This window comes from Glycine soja, chromosome 11 (assembly GCF_004193775.1).
Source record: "Glycine soja cultivar W05 chromosome 11, ASM419377v2, whole genome shotgun sequence".
In the NCBI taxonomy this organism is placed as follows: domain Eukaryota; kingdom Viridiplantae; phylum Streptophyta; class Magnoliopsida; order Fabales; family Fabaceae; genus Glycine; species Glycine soja.
The window spans coordinates 9,451,033-9,470,935 of record NC_041012.1 but is presented as its reverse complement, the minus strand read 5'-3'; the positions used below and the strand labels follow the sequence as shown (position 1 = coordinate 9,470,935).

The following is a 19,903-nucleotide window of genomic DNA, read 5'->3' as shown; positions in this document are numbered from 1 at the left end:
TCATACTTAATTGAGAACATTAATTAATAATTATGAATTCCTAATTTTATTTTATTTTATAGTAATGAATATTATAATGATATTTATGTTAGACTATTTTCCTTTTAGTTACTTTAAAATAATTCATTTGAAATAACAATATATATATAGAGAGAGAAAAAAAATATTTTATCATAATATTTATGTATTTATGTAATTAAATTTTTATATTTGAAAGTTAATGTTTTTGATAGTTAATATTAAGTTATAATATTTATTATCGTTTGTTTGTTTTTAATAGACTTTTAAACAATATTTAATAATTAAAATTATTATTAAATTATCGAAAAAATCCATTGTTATTAAACATTTTTATCTGAAATTGTAATTAATGTTATTAATTCTTCTAGATTAGGAGTTTTGACTTGGAAACTTGAATCACAAGTAGAAACCACACAAAAAGTACGCTGACCATTACCATTTTTGTTGGTGCATCATTACCTTTATGATTCCAGAATTCTATTTCCGTCTCTGTCTCTGTCTCTGTCACACTGCAGGATCCTATGTGTATGACAACCAAACACTTTAATTAAATGCTTTACTCTTGTGCAAGGAAAAATCAGGGAGAGGTAGCAGATTGATAGTGCAAACGCTTCATTCTCCTTCATACCCATAATCCTATTTATTTATTTATCATCATTATTATTATTAATATTAATTATTATTACTATTATTATTATGTCTGCTTTCTTATTGAATAATATCATACAGTATATAATATTTATATTTCTCACTCATTGCATGCCACTAACATGCTATGTACAATTGTACATGTTTGATTTTCTCTTTTTGTTAAACTAAATAACCACTTACTACCATTACCAGTTTTGTGCGTGAACTGGAGCATATATGTAGCTTTATCAAGTATCATTCCAATTCCTATTTCCGTCTATATATGTTCCATTGCTCCTCTATCACTATCACAATGGGAGACTTTTCATTACACGAAAACAACATGGATTATCATCAGGACAACCCTGCAGTCTTCTTCACTATCATCAACAACACCAAGCTACTGGTGATTAATTCTTCTTTTCTTCATGCTGTTCTCTCATTGATCTCATGCTACATTGTTTTATTTTTCATACTGAGAAAATATTAATGTTTCCCTTTCTTTGGATGCTGAGAAACTAGTTCAGAAAATGAATTTTTAGTCATAACTTGCAGAAAGTCCCAGAGGAGTTTCTGAAACATTTGAATGAAGACTTGTCTAGTAATGCAGTTCTTATAGGCCCTTCTGGTGATAAGTGGCAAGTAACTATTTTGAAGAAAGGAAATAACGTCTATATGAACAATGGTTGGTCACAATTTCTGAAAGACAACTCAGTGGTGCTTGATGAGTTCTTGCTTTTCACATATCATGGAGGAAACTGCTTCTATGTTCAAATTTTTTGTGGGAATGGATTGGAGAGGCTATGCCTCAAAGAAACAAGACAAGAACAAGCTGTCACCCCTCAATTTTTAGGTGAGAATGGATTAGAGAGATTGCAGATTTGGCCTTTATATTCCCCCTTCACCAAAAAAATATCTCATTTCTTAAATTTTTCTTTCATGTTCTTAAATAGATCTGACTTTTAGCAACAAAGCCTTAATTTCTGATGGATGTGAGATAAAGAAAACAAGTCAAGAACAAGCTTCCACCCCAAGTTTGGTAAGGATAACAAACAAGAGTAAACAAAGAAAAACTTCTGCTGGTTCATTTCTTCACCATGAATCGAAGTCGTCGTGCCAAGAAGGTAAATATACTGTCTCAAACATACACATTACATGTACATAAATATGCTGTTACAACCTCAAATAAAAATTTGATTTGATTAAATGTTTTGAAATGAAGAACATGTAAACAACATTGTATGTGGATTTGGCCTTTATATTCCTCCTAACCCCCAAAATATCTCATTTCTTAAATTTCTGTTTTCTGTAAATAGATCTGTTTTTCAGCAACAAAGACACACTTTCTAATGGATGCAACACAAAGAAAACAATACAGAAACAAATTCCCACCCCAAGTTTGATGAGGACAAGCAAGTACAAGCAAAGAAAAACTTTTTTCGGTTCATCACACCTCCATGAATCAAAGTCTTATCAGAAAAGTTTTTTTATTTTTTATTAGTAGTTAGTATTGTTAGTTTTTGTTAAATATGATGTCTCAAACACACACATAAATGTGGTTACAATCTCAAAAAAAGGCAAATATTGGTTTGACCAAATGTTTTGAACAGAAGAACATGTAAACAACATTACAGATCTGACCTTAATATTCCCTCTAACCCCAAATATATATCATTTCTTAACTTTTTGTTGTGTATGTAATAGATCTGCCTTTCAGCAACAAAGCCTTACTTTCTAAGGACTTCCCAAAGCCTCTGAGTTCAATCAAATTTGAAACTTCAGAAGCATGCAAATTGGCCGAGTCCTTTACCTCTCGCAATCCTCATTGGAAGCACCTCATGACAAAATGCAATGTGGAAGATCATTGCACATTGGTACATATGACTTTTCTGCATTAGTGTAACTAGAATATATTGACATGCTTATTTCATATGTTAAAATTTAAAATACAAAACCAAATCATTTTTCTTGATTCAAATGTCAGTTGGGAGTGTTTATCTATAAGTCACATCACACACTCTTAAGTCGCAGTTTCATTTAGAACACAGAATAATGTGATATAAATTGAGGTTTATATTTGCATGCAGCACATTGCTACTCAGTTTGCATGTAAGTACATTCCTGAAGTAGTGAAACAGATCATTCTATGGAATTCGGAAGGAAAATTTTGGGAAGTGGAAGTGACTTGTTTAAGATATCAAAATAAAAGGTATACTCGGTTTACGACAGGATGGGGAAAATTCGTTCGTGATAACAAGCTCATGAAAGGTGACACTTGCATTTTTGAACTTGAAGACGAAAATCATATGAGCGTTCACATATTCAGAACCAGTGTCTGACAAACCTGAGCTTTATTACATTTATGGCATGTTATTGATCTCAGTTGGTAGGAATTGTATTACAGAATTAATGGTGTGTATCCATATAGAAACAGCCCACTCTTAGACATTAGTACCATTTATCTTTTAGCAATTAATTAGCTTTAGCTGCGTGCTCTCAACTACACTACAATTTGGTAGTTACTAGTATATTATAAGGCCAACTAGAATATGAACAAACCTTAGCTTATTCTACACTGTTTCTCTTTGAATCTATTAAAATGTCTATCTTAGATTATCTCTAGAATTAATTAACCTAAGCTTATTCTACACTGTTTCTATTGGAATATACTCAACCGTCTATATTTTTTATGGCCCTGTTTATTACAAATTAAAAAAAGAAGTTATTTTGAGGTAAAAATAATGGGTAAATAATCATTTTCGTTTCTGGATGTGTAGAGCGCTGACAAATTCGTTCCCGAGAGATGAAAATTCAAATTTTAGTTTCCAAAAGTGAAAAAAGTGCGACAAATTCATTCATCCGTTAACTTTTGTCTGTTAGTGTTAATGAAAGATGTGACACCCTCTACCCCGATATACATATTTATATAATAAAATACATGAAAATATGAAATTAAATAGAATGAGATTTTATTTTTTTTAAGCATAAAAGAGTTCACGTGGGTAAAATGTTCACTTTCACTTTATTGTTACCAAATAAAACTTATCAAAAACATTTTCAGGTCAAAACAAGGTCGTTCAAGTTTAGAAAAGAACTCACGTTAAGCAGCAAAATAAAATAAAGTAAATTAACATGTTCGGAATATCATGCAATTAAAATAGAAATCCATGTTCAATGTCACATCCTATCAGAGCATTGTATCTTCACATCCTTCAGCATATGGTTCCTTAAAACAATCCACCTAATCATCTGTTCCCATGAACACAATGTTTGAGATCATCGCAGGATCCAAACACAAACAACACGTGGGGAGTGAGTTATCACATTCCTAACTAATAGAGAGAAATGGGACATGCAGATATACATATTATATAAATGAAATAGAACTTACTTAAACATAACTCACGTCATTCCACCACTTGTCGCGTAACATCACATCTCAATATAACACGTCTCATTCATTTTCACATTATTCACGTACTCAAGGATCAAAACACAATATCACTCAACCAATCAATATCGATCAATACACAATCGTTATGCAACAAATATATTAAGACTCAATCTTATATGCAATGTGATATCATGTTAGTGAAAAACCTCGTCGGACGCTTAGGAGTACATGACAAGACAGACCACACACTAATAAGTCAGATCACTCTCACTAGGTAAAATCATAGGGAGACCAGTCAGGGTCACGCTGTTTTGCGAGAATGCTCTGACCATGTGGGATCGATGCAAAATTAAAGGAGCATTCAAACCGGGTGCATTTACCCCCAAGGCTTAGACTCCGACAAGTCTGTCAGGGCCTCTCCCTTCAGGTCCAACCCATAAAAAATTTTAGCACCCAAACTCTATCTATGAATTGTACAAAGCACACGACTCCTCAATTGTTCTCAAAATAATTTTAACTTGTCGCGCCTCAAAGTGATTAAACTCGTTGGGTTCTTACAATGGATCTCATCATAATACTCGTCGCGTATTAACTCATTGCCCTTAAAGGGTCTTACAGTCGTGTGATTGTATGGTTCATAATTCACAACTCAATGCACACAAAATCTGAATACATGTGTGATCTCACAATTTAACACATACTCAACTTATCACTTACACACAGTTCATCACACTTCCATAATCCTAAGACAACACGTTATCACACCTCATACATCATATACATGTCACACAATAATAATATTAATATGTTATGTTCATATGATTAAATCCCTCAAACAATTTCCCATAATCATATCAAAATCAAATGAATCAAAATCATAGGTCAAAAACACAAAAACACTAAGAGCACTCAATGATATCAATTAATTCGCATCAGGGCATCAATTGGTCCGTCAAACATAATAATCTCATAGTTATAATCGTAAAGACAGAATTATAATAAAGTAAATATCCCAAAATAAATCTCAATTTGATCATCTAAGGATCTCTACACATGTTCATTTTAACCTCAATTCCAATAAACTCATACCTTACCTCTAAGTGGGTTCACATGTGTCGTCCGACAGCGATAGCGGCATCTATAGCAATTCCCTAAGATTCCTTAAGTTTTTTCCTCTGATTGTTCTGCTAGGGTTTTCAAGAATTAAAGAGAAGGAAAAAGGATTGAAGCTTCCATTTCACTGTCCCTATGCAAGAAATATTTCCTTCACTACATAAATTATTTCACAAATCCCAATATTGGGGATTTTCATTAATTAGTTCCGAACCTGGTGTTCAAATTTCACGATGATCCAACGGTTAACGAGTCCAAAATCATAGTTTTAATAGAACAGGTTTGAGTGTATACGGGAAAAAAATAATCCACGTGGGGACACTTCTCTCACCACATACATTATTTCGCATATCCCAACGGTGGGAATGTGCGAAAATGAGTTCCAAACCTACTGTTTAACGGTTAACAAATCAAGGATCGTAGTTTTACTGGATTATATTTGAGTGCATATGGGAAAAGATAGAGTTTTTGGGAGAAGGAGAAAGGAAAATGAATTTAAGAGGAAGAGAAAACATAGAGACGTATCGTAAATGCAAAAACTGACCTAATATGAAATCATTATTTTAATTAATAAAATTATTTCTCCTTATTTATTTAATTACAAAAACTCATTATTTTCCTAAAACTCCATTTATTTTTAAATAAAATTCTTTTTAATTTATTTGACGAAAAATATGATGTTACAAAATAGCCTATGTGACATATTCAGGGACGAATTTGTCAACACTCTAGACATTCAGGGATGAAAATATCTATTTATCCAAAATATAATTTTATCTTCATCTTCTCCCTTTTTTAATCATTGCAAACATAACATTACAATAAACAATTAAAAAAATGAAAACAAACATAAGTTAGAACAAACATATTATGTTTGTTTTAGAAAATAAGCATAATATTGATTAATAAGCATAACATTAGAAATTTTAGAGCAATAGACAAATTATATTTATTAATTAATATTATCCTTACTATTATGTTTGTTTTAAATTATGCTTGTTTTCTTATTTTTTAAGCACTTATTTTAATGTTATGCTTGCAATGATTAAAAAATGAGGAAGAGAACGATTAAATTATATTTTGGGTAAATAGCATAGTCATTTTCATGCATGAATGTGTAGAGTACTCACAAATTCATCTTTGAATGTGTCACGTGAATTTTTTCATTAACGCTAACGGGTAGAAGTTAACATATGATTAGATTTGTTGCACTTTTTTCACTTTTGGGGACTAAAATTTGAATTTTCATCTTTCGGGTATGAATTTTTTCACCCTCTACACATTCAGAGATGGAAATGATTGTTTATCCTAAAATGATTTAGTGGTTATAATTTTTTATACTCATAAAAGTCACTTTTAAAAAAACATAAATTATGAGAAGTTATTCAAAATATATTTTTTTATTTCAATCTAATTTTTTTTTATTGTTTTCAGCTTTTAATTATTTTGAAGTTATGAAAAAATATTAAAAGTGATTACCAATAATCTTGCTTGCAATGCCTGTATGTCATTATTTCAAGAGAATTTTGCACACGATACAACTCAAATATGAACTCTCCTATTCAATATATTATTTCTCACTCATATAAATATAATAGAGTCTTATATTACACTGACATGTGCCAATGAAAACTAATAAATTAGTGAATTTAATTAAGTAAAATTAAATTATAAATTAATACTTTTACTAAAATACATGTTTTATCGTAGACATAAATATAAATATAAACAAATTTATTTTATAATAATATTATATATGTATTTATATAATTGAAGTTTTGTACTTGATAGTTAATATTAAATATTTTAAAATATTACTTATTTTAAAATATTTTTCATGAAAGTAGTAAAAATATTTTATCATTAAGTAATTTTAAAATGAGATATTTTAACTTTTAAGTATAAATGAATTATATATAATAAAAAAATACGTTTGGTAGTTAATAGTATACGATACTTTTTCAAAAGAATATATTATATGATAGTGACTATTATTTGTTTGTTTTTAAATTTTTTAAATGATATTTAATAATTAGCATTTTTACTAAATATTTTTAATACTCATTATTATAAGTATATACAATATTTAATTATTTTCTTAAAAAAGATATCATCTTATTAAAGTTTTCCTCTATTGTAATTAATGTTTTAAATTCTTCTAGATTAGGAGTTTGAACTGTGACACTTGAATATCACGAGTAGCAACCACTAGTCATTACCATTTTCGTTCTTGGACCAGTTGATTCCAATATTCTATTTCTGTTCATGACTTTATGTTCCTCTGTCACACTGGTCCCCATGAGTCATGACAATGACAATGAGAGACTTAATTTTCATTTCATCCCAAATGCTTTACGCTTGTGCAAGGAAAACAACAGGAAAATGTGGCTGATGGATTATCATCACCACAATTCATTCTTCTTCATATATGCTTCTTCTGTTTTTTAATATAGCTACCGGTAAAACTACCATGGCCTTTTACTAAACATATTTATAAATCAAATTAAATAAATACAATAACTAATACCAAGTATAAAAATTGTTTACTTATATATTTATACAGAGACTGCATTAATAGTAAGGAATATTATATTTATGTTCAAGTCTATTTTACCTTTTTTTAATGTAGTTACTTTAAAATATTTTTAATAATTAGGCTATATTAGGTAAAACTAACTGAAAAATTATTTATAGAGAAAATTTGGAAATTAATAGCTGAAAATGACAAATTTTATTTTATTAAATTATAGGTGTTCCATAAAATTAATTATTGAAGAATTTAAAGAATATAAAATAATAGAAAAGTAATAAAATTATTATTTATTTAAAAAGAATAGTAAAAAAAATTGATAAATACAGATAAAAATAAAAGAAAATATAAAAAACTAAAAACTAGAAATTATTATTTTAAAAAATATTACTTGAAGTAACGTTTCAAAAAATACTAAAAATTATTAAAAAAATATTTACTGAATAATCAAACAATTTTTTGTGCTATTAAAATAACTAAAAACTAATTTAAATATCTTGTTGAAGATTTCCTTATTAGTATTAAATTATATATTTTTTTATTTTTTTATCTCTCCTTTCTTGTCATATAATATCATATATTTATATTATTCTCTTTTCTAACCCTTTTTCAACTAGTTGTCTACCGACATGCATGTACGTGTATGGTTTTCTTATTTTTCTCAACATTAATATTAACCGCTCACTAGTTCCTACCATTACCAGTTTTGTGCGTGCACCATATATGAACCTTTATCATTTCAATTTCTATTTCAGTCTATGTTCTCTGTCACAATGGCCCCTATGACAACGAATGAGAGACTTTTCATTTCATTCCAATGATTTATTAATCTTGCAAGGAAACAACAGAGAGAGGTGGAAGATGGATTATCATCAGGACAACCCTGCAGTTTTCTTCACTACCATCAAGAACACCAAGCAACTGGTGATTAATTCTTGTTTTCTTTATGTTGTTCTCTCATTCATCTCATGCTACGTTGTTTTTGTTGTTTATACTTCCCTTTCTTTGGATGCTGAGAAACTAGTTCAGAAAATGAATTTTTTTGTCATCAAAACTTGTTTCAAGCCTAGTGTTCTTTGTCATAACTTGCAGAAAGTCCCAGAGGAGTTTCTGAAGCATTTGAATAAAGACTTGTGGAGTAATTCAGTTCTTATAGGCCCTTCTGGTGATAAGTGGCAAGTAACTATTTTGAAGAAAGGAAATAACGTGTATATGGACAATGGTTGGTCACAATTTCTGAAAGACAATTCAGTGGTGCTTGATGAGTTCTTGCTTTTTACATATCATGGAGGAAACTGCTTCTATGTTCAAATTTTTGGTGGGAATGGATTGGAGAGGCTATGCCGCAAAGAAGCAAGAGAAGAACAAGCTGCTACCCCTCAATTTTTTGGTGAGAATGGATTGGTGGAGAGATTGCAGATTTGGGCTTTATGTTCCCCTTTTTCCCCACAAAAGATATCTCATTTCTTAAATTTTTGTTTCATATTTGTAAATAGATCTGCCTTTCAGCAACAAAGCCTCAATTTCTGATGGATGTGAGATAAAGAAAACAAGACAAGAACAAGCTTCTGCCCCAAGTTTGGCGAGGACAAACAAGAGCAAGCAAAGAAAAACTTTTGTCGGTTCATCACACCTCCATGAATCGAACTCTTACAAAAAAGGTAAATATGTTTTCTCAAACATATACATACAAGTTACCAATGAATATAGCCTAATTGACAATGCACTTTGAGTTTGTAGGAAAGAACTTAAGTTCAATTCCTGCCGAATATATTCTTAGAGAGAAATGAGGAGTCTTAAGTGTGACTAAGTCTTGAATTGAATAATTATGATTCTTGTTAATAAAAAAATACATACAAATGGTAATTCCAGCCTCAAAGTGACAAATTCGATTTGACAAAAATGTTTTGAAAGGAAGAACATGTAAACAGAATTACAGATTGGCCTTTATATTTCCCCCTCTCCCCTAAAAACCTATTTCATAAATTTTGGTTTTATGTATGTAAATAGATCTGCCTTCCAGCAACAAAGGCACACTTTCTAAAGGATGTGAGATAAAGAAAACAAGACAAGAACAAGCTGCCACCCCAAGTTTTTTGAGGCCAAATAAGATTAAACAAAGAAAAACTTCTGCCAGATCATCAAACCTCAATGAATCCAAATCTTGTCAAGAAGGTAAATATGATGTCTCAAACATACACAGAAATGTGGTTACAAGAGATGAATGATTAGGGTTTTATTCAATTTAACTGTGGATGTACAAGAGATATTAAAAGATACACAGGACTAGCAAACTTCTAAGCTATCTATAACTTGAATTAAAGATGAATTTAAATTGATACAAAAACTTTAATTTGAATTGCTCCGAATCTCCAATATAACAGAGATATTGATGGCAATAGTCCAATATAAACAACATTGCAGATATCTCATTTCTTAAATTTTTGTTTTATGAATATAAATAGATATGCCTTTCAACAACGAACTTGCTAATGGGTGTGTCTTAAAAAAAACAGGACAAGAACGAGTTGCCACCCTAAGTTGGGCGAGGACAAATAATTATAACAGTACGCAAAGAAAAACTTCAGCCGGTTCATCACACCTGCATGAATCGAATTCTTCCAAAGAAGGTAAAAATGATGTCTCAAATATGCACATAAACATGGTTGCAGCCTCAAAAAGTGAAAAAAAAAAAAAATCAATTTGAACGAATGTTTTGAAAGGAAGAACATGTAAACAGCATTCGAGATTTGGCCTTTACATTCCCCCTAACCCCCCAAAAATATCTCATTTCTTACATTTTTGTTTTATGTATGTCACAGATCTTCCTTTCAGCAACAAAGCCTCACTTTCTAAGGACTTCCCAAAGCCTCAGAGTTCAATTAATATTGAATGTTCAGAAGCATGTAAATTGGCCGAGTCTTTTACCTCTCGGAATCCTCATTGGAAGCACCTTTTGACAAAATGCAATTTGGAACGGTGCATCTTGGTAAATATGAATTTATTTTCGAGATTTGAGTGACATTCTTATTTCAGATGTTAAAATTTAAAAGGTTTATTTAGTCATTTGGTACCTACTGTTGCAACAACAACTTTTGGTTTTAATCTCTATAATTTTAAACATTTCATTTTGGTTCATATAGTAAATATTTTTTACCCTTTGGTCCTCACTGTTCAAAGTTGTCAAACGCCAATTGAGACAAACGAGGATGAGGGTTAGACGACACTTGAGGTCGAATACCAAACGGTTAAAAATATTGTAACTATGCTTTAAACTTCAAGAACATTAAAGACTAAAATGGTAATTAAACCGATTTAAAACATGCTACCAAATCAGTTAGGGATGTTCATCTGAGTCACATCACACACTCCTTTAGAACACAGAATAATGTGACATAAATTGGGATTATCTTGCATGCAGCTTATTGCTGCTGAGTTTGCCAGAAAGTACATTCCTGAAGCACTGGAACAGATCTATCTTTGGAATTCGGAAGGAAAATCTTGGGAAGTGCGAGTGCATTATTTTAGAAATCGAAATACATGGTATGCTGCGTTTAAGAGAGGATGGGAAAGATTCGTTCGTGATAACAAGCTCATGAAAGGTGACACTTGCATTTTTGAAGTTGAAGAAGAACAAGGCCATTGGAGTGTTCACATATTCAGAACCGGATGTGCACCACATTAGTTTGAATCCAGTGTCTAGCTTTATTTGATTTATGTCATGCTAGTGATCTCAGTTAGTATGAATTATATTACAGAATAGTGTGTATCCATATAGAACCACTCCACTATTAGCTTTAGCTTGTGCATTCAACTGCTACATTTTGGTTCTTATATTATAAGGCCAAAATATCAACAAACCTAAGCTTATTCTACTCTGTTTTTTCTGTTAGAATATATATTAAAATGTCTTTCTTAGATCATCTCTAGTAACCTAAGCTTATTATGCAGTACTCTTTCTGTTGAATAAATATTCAAATGGCTATCTTAAGAGTTAGAATTAATTACTAAATTTCCTTACCTCGTTATTTGTTTTCTATTTAGTCAGAATTAATTACTCTATTTCCTTACCTGTCAATTTTCTCCCATTATATTTAAAATTTCATAATTTCAACACTTTCTATTTTAATTGAGCATTTCATTATTTGAACATTACAGAATTGATATGATACCTGACATTGCATATAGTTTTTAATCTCTCACTTTTTATCTTCTTTTTTATTGAGAAATTTATCCTTTTCGTATATACGTATCTAAAAATCACTCTAAAATCAAATTGTTCTCATTTGTTGTTCATAAAACACTTCTATTCAATTAATACGTATCGCAAATGTTGTTTTTTGTTCCTACACTTGAAGGGTGAATTGTTTATTTCACTAATTGTATGGTAATTTGATTTTTCATGAGTAACAGTAAATTCATTTGCAGGCGTAGCTTTTTTTTCCTTGTTCTTTGCCAATTGTCATTTGTGGAGATGATTCTTTGAGCAAATCTTAGACTATTCAGAGAATCATCCCTCAGAAACAGCAAAAAGAGAAATCGTGGAGTGAGAGAACTTTACAAAACAAGGAAATTACATATGGATGTGATCCTTTTCCATGTATTTTCAATCTCTTTTGCCATCAATATGAGATATTAGGAATTAGAAATTACCAATGGATGCCATCTTCAATTTTTCGTGGTCCCCCATCAGTTTTCCTCTTGCCGACACGTGCAAAAAGTTGCATTTCCTAACTGTGCAGATTTTTTTTTAATATTAAAAAAAATATGGAAGGAAAGAATCGAATAAAGTCTTACAATATCTTTTATATATATATATATATATATATATATATAATTGCGGATCTTTATATATATAGTAATCGGATAGGGACTCTCTTTTCTTGTTATGTTAACACCATATTTATTCAATTATTTATTTATTTGATTTTAAGTATTCTCTTGCTAAGTGTGAAAATTTTCTGTTTCTTAAGCCGTAAAATCTGTACAAAGAAAAAACCTAAATGAAGTTGGCCTAACTAAAAAGAATAAAAAAAAACGCGGCAGAAGGTAATAAACAACTAATGTTTGTTTAAAATTTTATTAGAATTCTAAAAAATGTTTTCTTTTTTAACAGATTCTCAAAGGAGTCATTTAAGGTTTTGAAAAAACACATATATTGAAGAATAAAATTAGGGAGAGAGGGAGAGGTGAAAGAAATTAGCATTAACTATATAATTGCATATGAACAGTAAAATTATTTAAATTAAATTTAATCTCAATAGCTATTTCAACTATATGATAAAAAAAATTCACCCCCCACTTTATATAGGAAAAAGACAAAAAAAAGTGGTAAGTATATACTAATCCGACGTTCAATAAATAGAAGTAAACACTGTCAAAAGGTGTTGAGTTTCAATCACAGATTATGAACCAAACACTGTCAAATTGAAAGTCAAGGATAGGTTATTTTACTTATATTAAATTAAAAAAATCTAATTTGACCAATTAATTATTTGTAATTAAATATTTGTTAAAATATTATATTAATTGATTTATTATCTTTCGAACGCATTTTATCTATAATATACACGCATATTACAATCATATCCAAAAGAAACTAAAGTAAAATATGATTTAAATCGTGGCTATACATAAAATATTTAACTAGAATATTTTAATTGTAATATAATTCAAATTCAAGTAATTTATTTCAATTATATTTTTATTTTAGTTTAATCTAATTTTTAATAAAATATTTAATATTTATAAAAAAAATAATTTCAAAATTAATCAAAAATCAAATCATAGTTACTTGAAAATATATTTTTGTTTATAAAAACCATACAACATGTATTATTATTTTATGCCATTTTACATTTATAGTTTAACAATTAATTTTACCAATACTTTATAATTCAACAAATTATCCTAATAATTCAGTTAATAATTCACTTAAAAGCTTTTTTTAATAAAATATCAATTACACGTAAACACTAATGATTCTACTTGAACAAACTTACTAAACATAACATTTAAGAATATTTACATGTACTCATGCAAAATTTCAAACATAATCTTAGGTATAAGTTACTTTTTTAAGAAAATAAATAAATCCTTTTATAAATTATTTCTTTACTAACTTTCTTACTTTCCAAGACATTTAAATACATTTAGTGGGAGGTGTTTAAGAAAGTTTTAGGTAAGTTCAGTCTCAATAATTCACCAGAATCAATACAAGCTCCAAAGCTAAAAAAAACATTTAAGATATTTAAAATTTACCGATCAACCACTGTTGCCATTTAAATACATATAGGCTTTCATTATAAAGTACTGTAATAAAAATATATAAACAAAATATAACATTATCTTCATATGGAGTGCTTTGCTTTAATTTGTTAGTCATTATTATATATATATATATATATATATATATATATATATATATATATATATATATAATTTGTAATTGTTTCTTAGTATAGCTCTGCAAAACGAACTTATGATGTCATTGATGTGGTCTCTGAGTCTCAGCACACGAAGGACAGTCTCCCCAAAGTTTGTGGCCACTCACTTACTAAGCACAAGTCACAAGTGTAATACAAATTGTGACAGAAAATTCAATGTGGTAGGAAAATAATGCGTTTTCCGTTGATGACATTACTTGGCTAGGCAACTCATTGTCGTTTTTTTCTTTTATAGGGATGCCTATAAATGGAGGTGCCGTGGCTCTCTGTGTTTTTTCTACAATTGGTAACGTGTCTTGTGTTAATTTGTTGCGCATTACGGAGAATCATATTCATAGGACCAAACACAACATATAATGAAATGAAATAACCCAATCTGTTCTGTTCCAATTTCCTAACTTGAAAGCCAAAACAAAACAAACGGGGTTTTGGAAATGGAACGAGAAAATCTAAACTGGGAAAAGAAATGAAAGCTTAAGCCTTTGAGTCTGAGGTGAGGTGACTCACCGAGTCGTGGCTCGCTAGCTTTTTAATAACATTTTCGTATATGTCAAGTTGAAGTTTTTTTTTTTTTTTTTTTAAAAAAGGTTTTAAAAAAACCATTGTTTGACTCAAAAAGCAGAGAGAAGAGTGGGGACTGGAGAATGAATAGGGAGTGTTGGCGAAGTAGATCTGAAAGGTGAAGAATTTGAGTAGGTAAAACCCAAAGTTTTCAACTTTGAATCAAAGGGTCATCAAATGCTTTAACGTTTTGGTTTTTTCTGCCTTCCGACACTCTAAGAAAATGCCGCACCCTTCTTTCCACAAGCTTCTTCTACCCTCCACTGTCCAACCCAACCAACAACTGGTACCTAAATTTTCTTTCATTCTTCCCCCTTTCTTTTTTTGGAGTGGCTTTGTTATTTGTTGGGTATATGGGAAATTTGAGTGAAAGTGAAAGAAAGGGGTAAATAATGATTCTGGGTTCTGTTAGGGTTGGGAAGAGAAATACATGGTTCGTATAATAATTTTTTTTGAGTAAAAAAAAAAGACTATTTCTAGTGGACGTATGAGTTCTGAACTTAAATTCCTGGGCTTTGTTATGTTAATTTCATAACTGGCCTGCTTTTAATTTTTTTACTGCTGAAGACAGGTCGAGTGGTTCTGAAGAAAAATCAGAATTTCTTTTGGGGGTCTAGGTCTTAGGATTTTAGAAGAGACACTTAGTAGTGTTAGCTCACTTGAAATTACTCCTGGACTTGAATTCAAAAAAGTGTGGTTGGTTAATTTTGGTGTCTTTTTTCAACAGTGTGCTCCCACATATAGGCCATTCAGTTTTGTCTATGTTCCTAAGTGAAAAACTTCATGTAAAATTGCTAGATATTTTGTTTTCTTAAGATTGCTAGACTCTGTTGGTTGACTAGTGAGTTGATGGGGTTCTTCAGCATGAGAAATAAGGATTTAACTAGAGGGAATTCTGAGAAATAGCATGCTTAATAAATACAAATGAATTTAATGCTTGGTTTTAGAGATCTGATCTTTCAAATTTTTTTGCCACAGGTTCCAGTAAGTATGAAACAGTTATCATGCATTGGAACAGTGTTTTCCCCTATACAAACTGATTTTAATATACCTATGTTATTTTGTTTTGGTGGAGATTTTTAAGTATCACTCAACATACATTAGAACTGATGCAGGAAGCACTTAAACTTGAAATGACACATATCCATGCAACCCAAATATATTAAAATTTATGTATAGAATTCTTATTGAGTCTAATTCCATGTTGGACATTTGAGCTTCATTAGTTGCATTGAAAAGTTCCAACTATTCTGAAGTTGGCTTACTTAAAAGTAGAATTTCTTACAAGATTTAGTCTAGTTTTGGATCTGAAATTGAGTTTTACACACATGTCAAACCATGTTTACTTACAATATCATCTGTACATTATTCTTCTAACTTGGTCGTGGGCATTGGGCATTGGGCATTTTATTGTGATGGAAGTGGGCGCAGTCTGCCTATTGTCTTCATCAGATAAGTTTGGTTCTTAGTGTTTAGAACATTGATATAGTGGAATACTCCTTCTGCAGTCTTGTATTACTAACAATTACCAATATTTGGAATCTAACTTGACTTATGAATTGCAGAGGCTTCCGGATAATTTTATGAGGAAATATGGGGGTGAACTCTCTCCAATTGTTACCCTCTCTGTTCCTGATGGTAGTGTCTGGCATGTAGGATTGAAAAAAGCAGACAACAAGTATTGTTTCCTTGATGGTTGGAAAGAGTTTGTTCAACGCTATTCCATTGGTGTTGGATACTTGTTGGTATTCAGATACGAAGGAAAGTCATCTTTCAATGTCCATATTTTTAATTTGGCTACTTCTGAGATAAACTATCAATCAGTCACACGAAGCAGTAATGAAGGGCTTCACTTCACAAATTGTCTTAAATTTTTTGAAGAAATGGAAGGTGAAGATTCCATTGAAATCTCGGATTCATCACCCTCCCACCTTTCACCCAGTTCATTGCAAAATCAAGCTCTTGCTGGATCAGTAGATAAAATGATGCCCGGAAAGAGTTATAATACACCTCCAGCATTGCAGAATCTGTTCAATGGATCTAAACTTAATAGCATAAACTGGGGAGAAGGTGGTAATGCCCATTCTTCAAGAAGTGCCAATTCACTAGATAATCGATTGACCAGAGACATAGGACTTCAGTTTAATGCAGTCGAGTTTAAAAGATCTACTGAAGAATTGAAATTGCGTGCTTCCATCGAGGAAAGGATGAAAAAAACTACAAGAAAGAAGCGAAAATCAGGTCTTAGCAGTATCTTTTGACTTGGTTTTCTTTCTATAATCTCATTATCTAAAATTGAATTTTATGATCAATACAATACAATTTGTGAAAGTGCAGATGGCCAGGAACCCTCTGCTGGGCACGAAGAGGAGGTAGAAATGCGCTTTAGATTTTATGAAAGTGCTTCTGCAAGAAAAAGAACTGTGACAGCTGAAGAAAGAGAGAGGGTCATCAACGAAGCAAAAGCATTTGAACCATCTAATCCTTTCTGTCGAGTTGTCCTGCGGCCCTCATATTTATATAGGGGATGCATAATGGTGAGCCCTTGAATTCAACATTATATATATACCTTTTCATTCTTGCTTAATAGTTGATCTTGCATACTATATAAACTCATCTTTTTATTTTTTCCAGTATCTGCCATCATGCTTTGCAGAGAAGCATTTGAATGGAGTTTCAGGGTTTATTAAACTTCAGATCTCTAATGGTAGACAGTGGCCGGTTCGCTGCCTTTATAAAGGAGGTAGAGCCAAGTTAAGCCAGGGGTGGTTTGAATTTTCATTAGAGAACAATTTAGGGGAAGGTGATGTCTGTGTGTTTGAGCTGCTTAGAATGAAAGAAGTAGTGCTGCAAGTTACCATCTTTCATGTTACCGAGGATGTGGGACTGTTGAGCCCTCCTTTGCAGCATAACCAAAACATGACCTCAGCTAAACTGTTAAGCACTCCCTTGCAGCAACACCTCACTTCAACTAAAATGGTTAGAAATTAGCAGCAGGTTCATTCTCGATAGCTCAACTGTATCAAAATAACCCCTTGCTTCTGTGTGGAACTTAGATGCTTTTTCTGTCCAAAATTTCAGGGTGACTTGAGTGGAACATAGTTATAGTTTTTATACCTTTTCTTTCCCTTTTGACTTGGGTTGTAAATAGATTGTTCAATCTAGCTGATTAGGAACCGAGTCAATGCTTGTCCTATTGTGTATCTTGGTTTTAATTTTTTTTTTTTTTTCTGTTTGAAGATAAATTATATAGCTTCTTCTGCCTGACAACTCGGTTCACGGTTTTTGTTGATTGCTGGAAGTAACTAGTAAGCTGTGTCTAATAATTCCCTTTCATGTTCATCTTTTCTATGATATGGATGGATGGATACATGGATATTAGGCGACAATAACAATAGGCTCTTTTACTTTTTTATTTTTCATCACAAAATTAAATTACTGTAACATTATCTTTAAAGGCCATCAATTGTGTAATTTTGGTTACCATAATTCTTTCAATTCATGCAAGCGAATGCCACTCTACTATATAATGTTTTATAACAGTAGAAATTCCATTCTCTGGGATGCAAAAGAAGTAATTGGTTTTCGGAGTTATTTTTTTAAATCAATTTATCGGCATGTTGGCACTTTGAAGTGTATTTTTTTATTAATCAAGTACGGATTAAGTTTGTAAATGTAACTAACCAAGGTTTTATTTGAATAAAAAAGATTTAATGGAAAGTAATTTTTATATTATTCTCGGCATGTTGGCACTTTGAAGTGTATTTTTTTATTAATCAAGTACGGATTAAGTTTGTAAATGTAACTAATCAAGGTTTTATTTGAATAAAAAAGATTTAATGGAAAGTAATTTTTATATTATTAATTTGGGTCTATATTTAACTCAAGGTAGTTTAAAAAAATACATTTGAAGATAGTTAAAAATCAGCTGGGATTGCTCATAATCTCTCGTATGTTGACAATGAGAACAAGTAAAGCAACTTAAACATTTTAATGACCTTGTTAAATACGTTTTTGATATTTTAACAAATGAGATCCCATTAAATAGCAATTCAGCCTAATAGATTCTGCACTTTCAAGGGACCCACGCTTTGACCCAACTTGCCAATTAGTGAGTGCCTTAAAACATGTTCTATTGCATTGCATTTTGGATAGCAAATAAAGCATACGTTTTCTTATGAAAAATAAATATATAAATGTCACAAACAGGGGAAGGTAAACGTACCCATCAAGTTTTCTGATGGTGAAAGTGAAACCCTTCCTTTGTATAGAAGCTTATGCATTATAACAGCCAAGTAGTTTCTTTGTGTGAGTGGAAAAAGAGGTTCTTCTGTGTTTCGATTGTGACTTGCTCTCTAAATAAATAAAAAAAGACCAAGAAAAGACAATAAAGGCACTTGAAGAATAATTTTTGATATGGTTAATTCACATTTACTTTTTATCTCGTCGTGGCTTTAATAACTGATGTAACATGATGCAAGCTCCAATTTTGCTAGAGTCAGTTGCAGAGAATCTTGAAATATATAAATTTATAAATATGCATTTGGTTTTGTGGGAAAAGAGGAAAGTGTCAAAATAACACATAAGTATGTTTAAATTGATTTGTTTTGGTTTATTTTGTTCTTTGTTTTATCTTAGGTGCTGGACCCTCTTTATGGAACATGATCGGTCTTCAGAAGAAGAAGAAGAAAAAAAAAGAAGATATATTACTTTACAACTTGATAAACTGCCATAAATTGTTCACTGACCAGAAAGTCTGTTAGCTTTTTACTCTGGGTTTGTTTGTACTAAATTCATTACTAAATACCATTGCTAATCCTTATTCTTTGTTAATTAACATATTTCATTGCGATGGATTACGAAGGGGAAGCCTGTCGGAAACTTAAGTATTTTTAGGCAATGTTAATTAAAATTGAAGTTTTAATTACTTTAACAATTTGTGAAATAAATATCAGAGTTAGTAATTACCAAGGTGAAATTGTACTTATTTCATTGGACCCACTTTACTTATTAGGGTACATTGTCCATAGTCATACGTGATTTACAAAAGTAGAAATGAGATAGCAACTGAAATTAAAGATTCTTGAGGTGTGGTTAGACTTCAAAAATAGCATGTTATAATTAGAAATCATTAATAGTGATTAGTGATCACTGATCAGGGACCACACCACACAAATAAAAATGTCAGATTAATTAGCATGATAAGCA

The 19,903-nt window shown here is 30.9% G+C and overlaps 3 protein-coding genes across 6 annotated transcripts; all 3 read left to right on the top strand.

Moving 5' to 3' along the window:
• The first annotated feature begins 875 nt into the window (after positions 1-875).
• LOC114373435 (B3 domain-containing protein Os11g0197600-like) lies at positions 876-3,209 on the top strand. The gene is made up of 5 exons (XM_028330897.1): positions 876-1,057; positions 1,207-1,504; positions 1,605-1,775; positions 2,356-2,525; positions 2,739-3,209. Exons 1-5 carry the CDS (start codon positions 935-937, stop codon positions 2,988-2,990), a joined length of 1,014 nt encoding a protein of 337 aa, XP_028186698.1. The 5' UTR covers positions 876-934; the 3' UTR covers positions 2,991-3,209.
• Positions 3,210-8,392: 5,183 nt separating this feature from the next.
• LOC114373433 (putative B3 domain-containing protein Os03g0621600) lies at positions 8,393-11,611 on the top strand. Of its 2 annotated transcripts, XM_028330891.1 has the most exons (7): positions 8,393-8,612; positions 8,781-9,078; positions 9,185-9,349; positions 9,699-9,863; positions 10,205-10,318; positions 10,511-10,677; positions 11,110-11,611. In XM_028330891.1, exons 1-7 carry the CDS (start codon positions 8,481-8,483, stop codon positions 11,371-11,373), a joined length of 1,305 nt encoding a protein of 434 aa, XP_028186692.1. In that variant the 5' UTR covers positions 8,393-8,480; the 3' UTR covers positions 11,374-11,611. The 2 variants fall into 2 exon arrangements, with proteins under 2 accessions (XP_028186692.1, XP_028186694.1); XM_028330893.1 differs by lacking the exon at positions 9,699-9,863 and having other exon boundaries at positions 8,396-8,612.
• A 2,758-nt stretch (positions 11,612-14,369) lies between these two features.
• Positions 14,370-18,157, top strand: LOC114373434 (B3 domain-containing transcription factor VRN1-like). 3 transcript variants are annotated; one of them, XM_028330895.1, is made up of 4 exons: positions 14,370-14,420; positions 16,261-16,936; positions 17,033-17,232; positions 17,330-18,157. In XM_028330895.1, exons 1-4 carry the CDS (start codon positions 14,382-14,384, stop codon positions 17,684-17,686), a joined length of 1,272 nt encoding a protein of 423 aa, XP_028186696.1. In that variant the 5' UTR covers positions 14,370-14,381; the 3' UTR covers positions 17,687-18,157. The 3 variants fall into 3 exon arrangements, with proteins under 3 accessions (XP_028186696.1, XP_028186697.1, XP_028186695.1); XM_028330896.1 differs by lacking the exon at positions 14,370-14,420 and adding an exon at positions 14,502-14,627; XM_028330894.1 differs by lacking the exon at positions 14,370-14,420 and adding an exon at positions 14,654-14,981.
• Positions 18,158-19,903: the final 1,746 nt, after the last annotated feature.

Coding starts and splice junctions, on each gene's coding strand:
- LOC114373435 (XM_028330897.1), top strand. CDS start 935: ATGTTCCATTGCTCCTCTATCACTATCACAATGGGAGACTTTTCATTA. Junction 1,058..1,206: donor TCAACAACACCAAGCTACTG/GTGATTAATTCT, acceptor CATAACTTGCAG/AAAGTCCCAGAGGAGTTTCT. Junction 1,505..1,604: donor TGTCACCCCTCAATTTTTAG/GTGAGAATGGAT, acceptor GTTCTTAAATAG/ATCTGACTTTTAGCAACAAA.
- LOC114373433 (XM_028330891.1), top strand. CDS start 8,481: ATGAGAGACTTTTCATTTCATTCCAATGATTTATTAATCTTGCAAGGA. Junction 9,350..9,698: donor ATCGAACTCTTACAAAAAAG/GTAAATATGTTT, acceptor GTATGTAAATAG/ATCTGCCTTCCAGCAACAAA. Junction 9,864..10,204: donor ATCCAAATCTTGTCAAGAAG/GTAAATATGATG, acceptor TAAAAAAAACAG/GACAAGAACGAGTTGCCACC.
- LOC114373434 (XM_028330894.1), top strand. CDS start 14,919: ATGCCGCACCCTTCTTTCCACAAGCTTCTTCTACCCTCCACTGTCCAA. Junction 16,937..17,032: donor AAGAAAGAAGCGAAAATCAG/GTCTTAGCAGTA, acceptor GTGAAAGTGCAG/ATGGCCAGGAACCCTCTGCT. Junction 17,233..17,329: donor TATATAGGGGATGCATAATG/GTGAGCCCTTGA, acceptor TATTTTTTCCAG/TATCTGCCATCATGCTTTGC.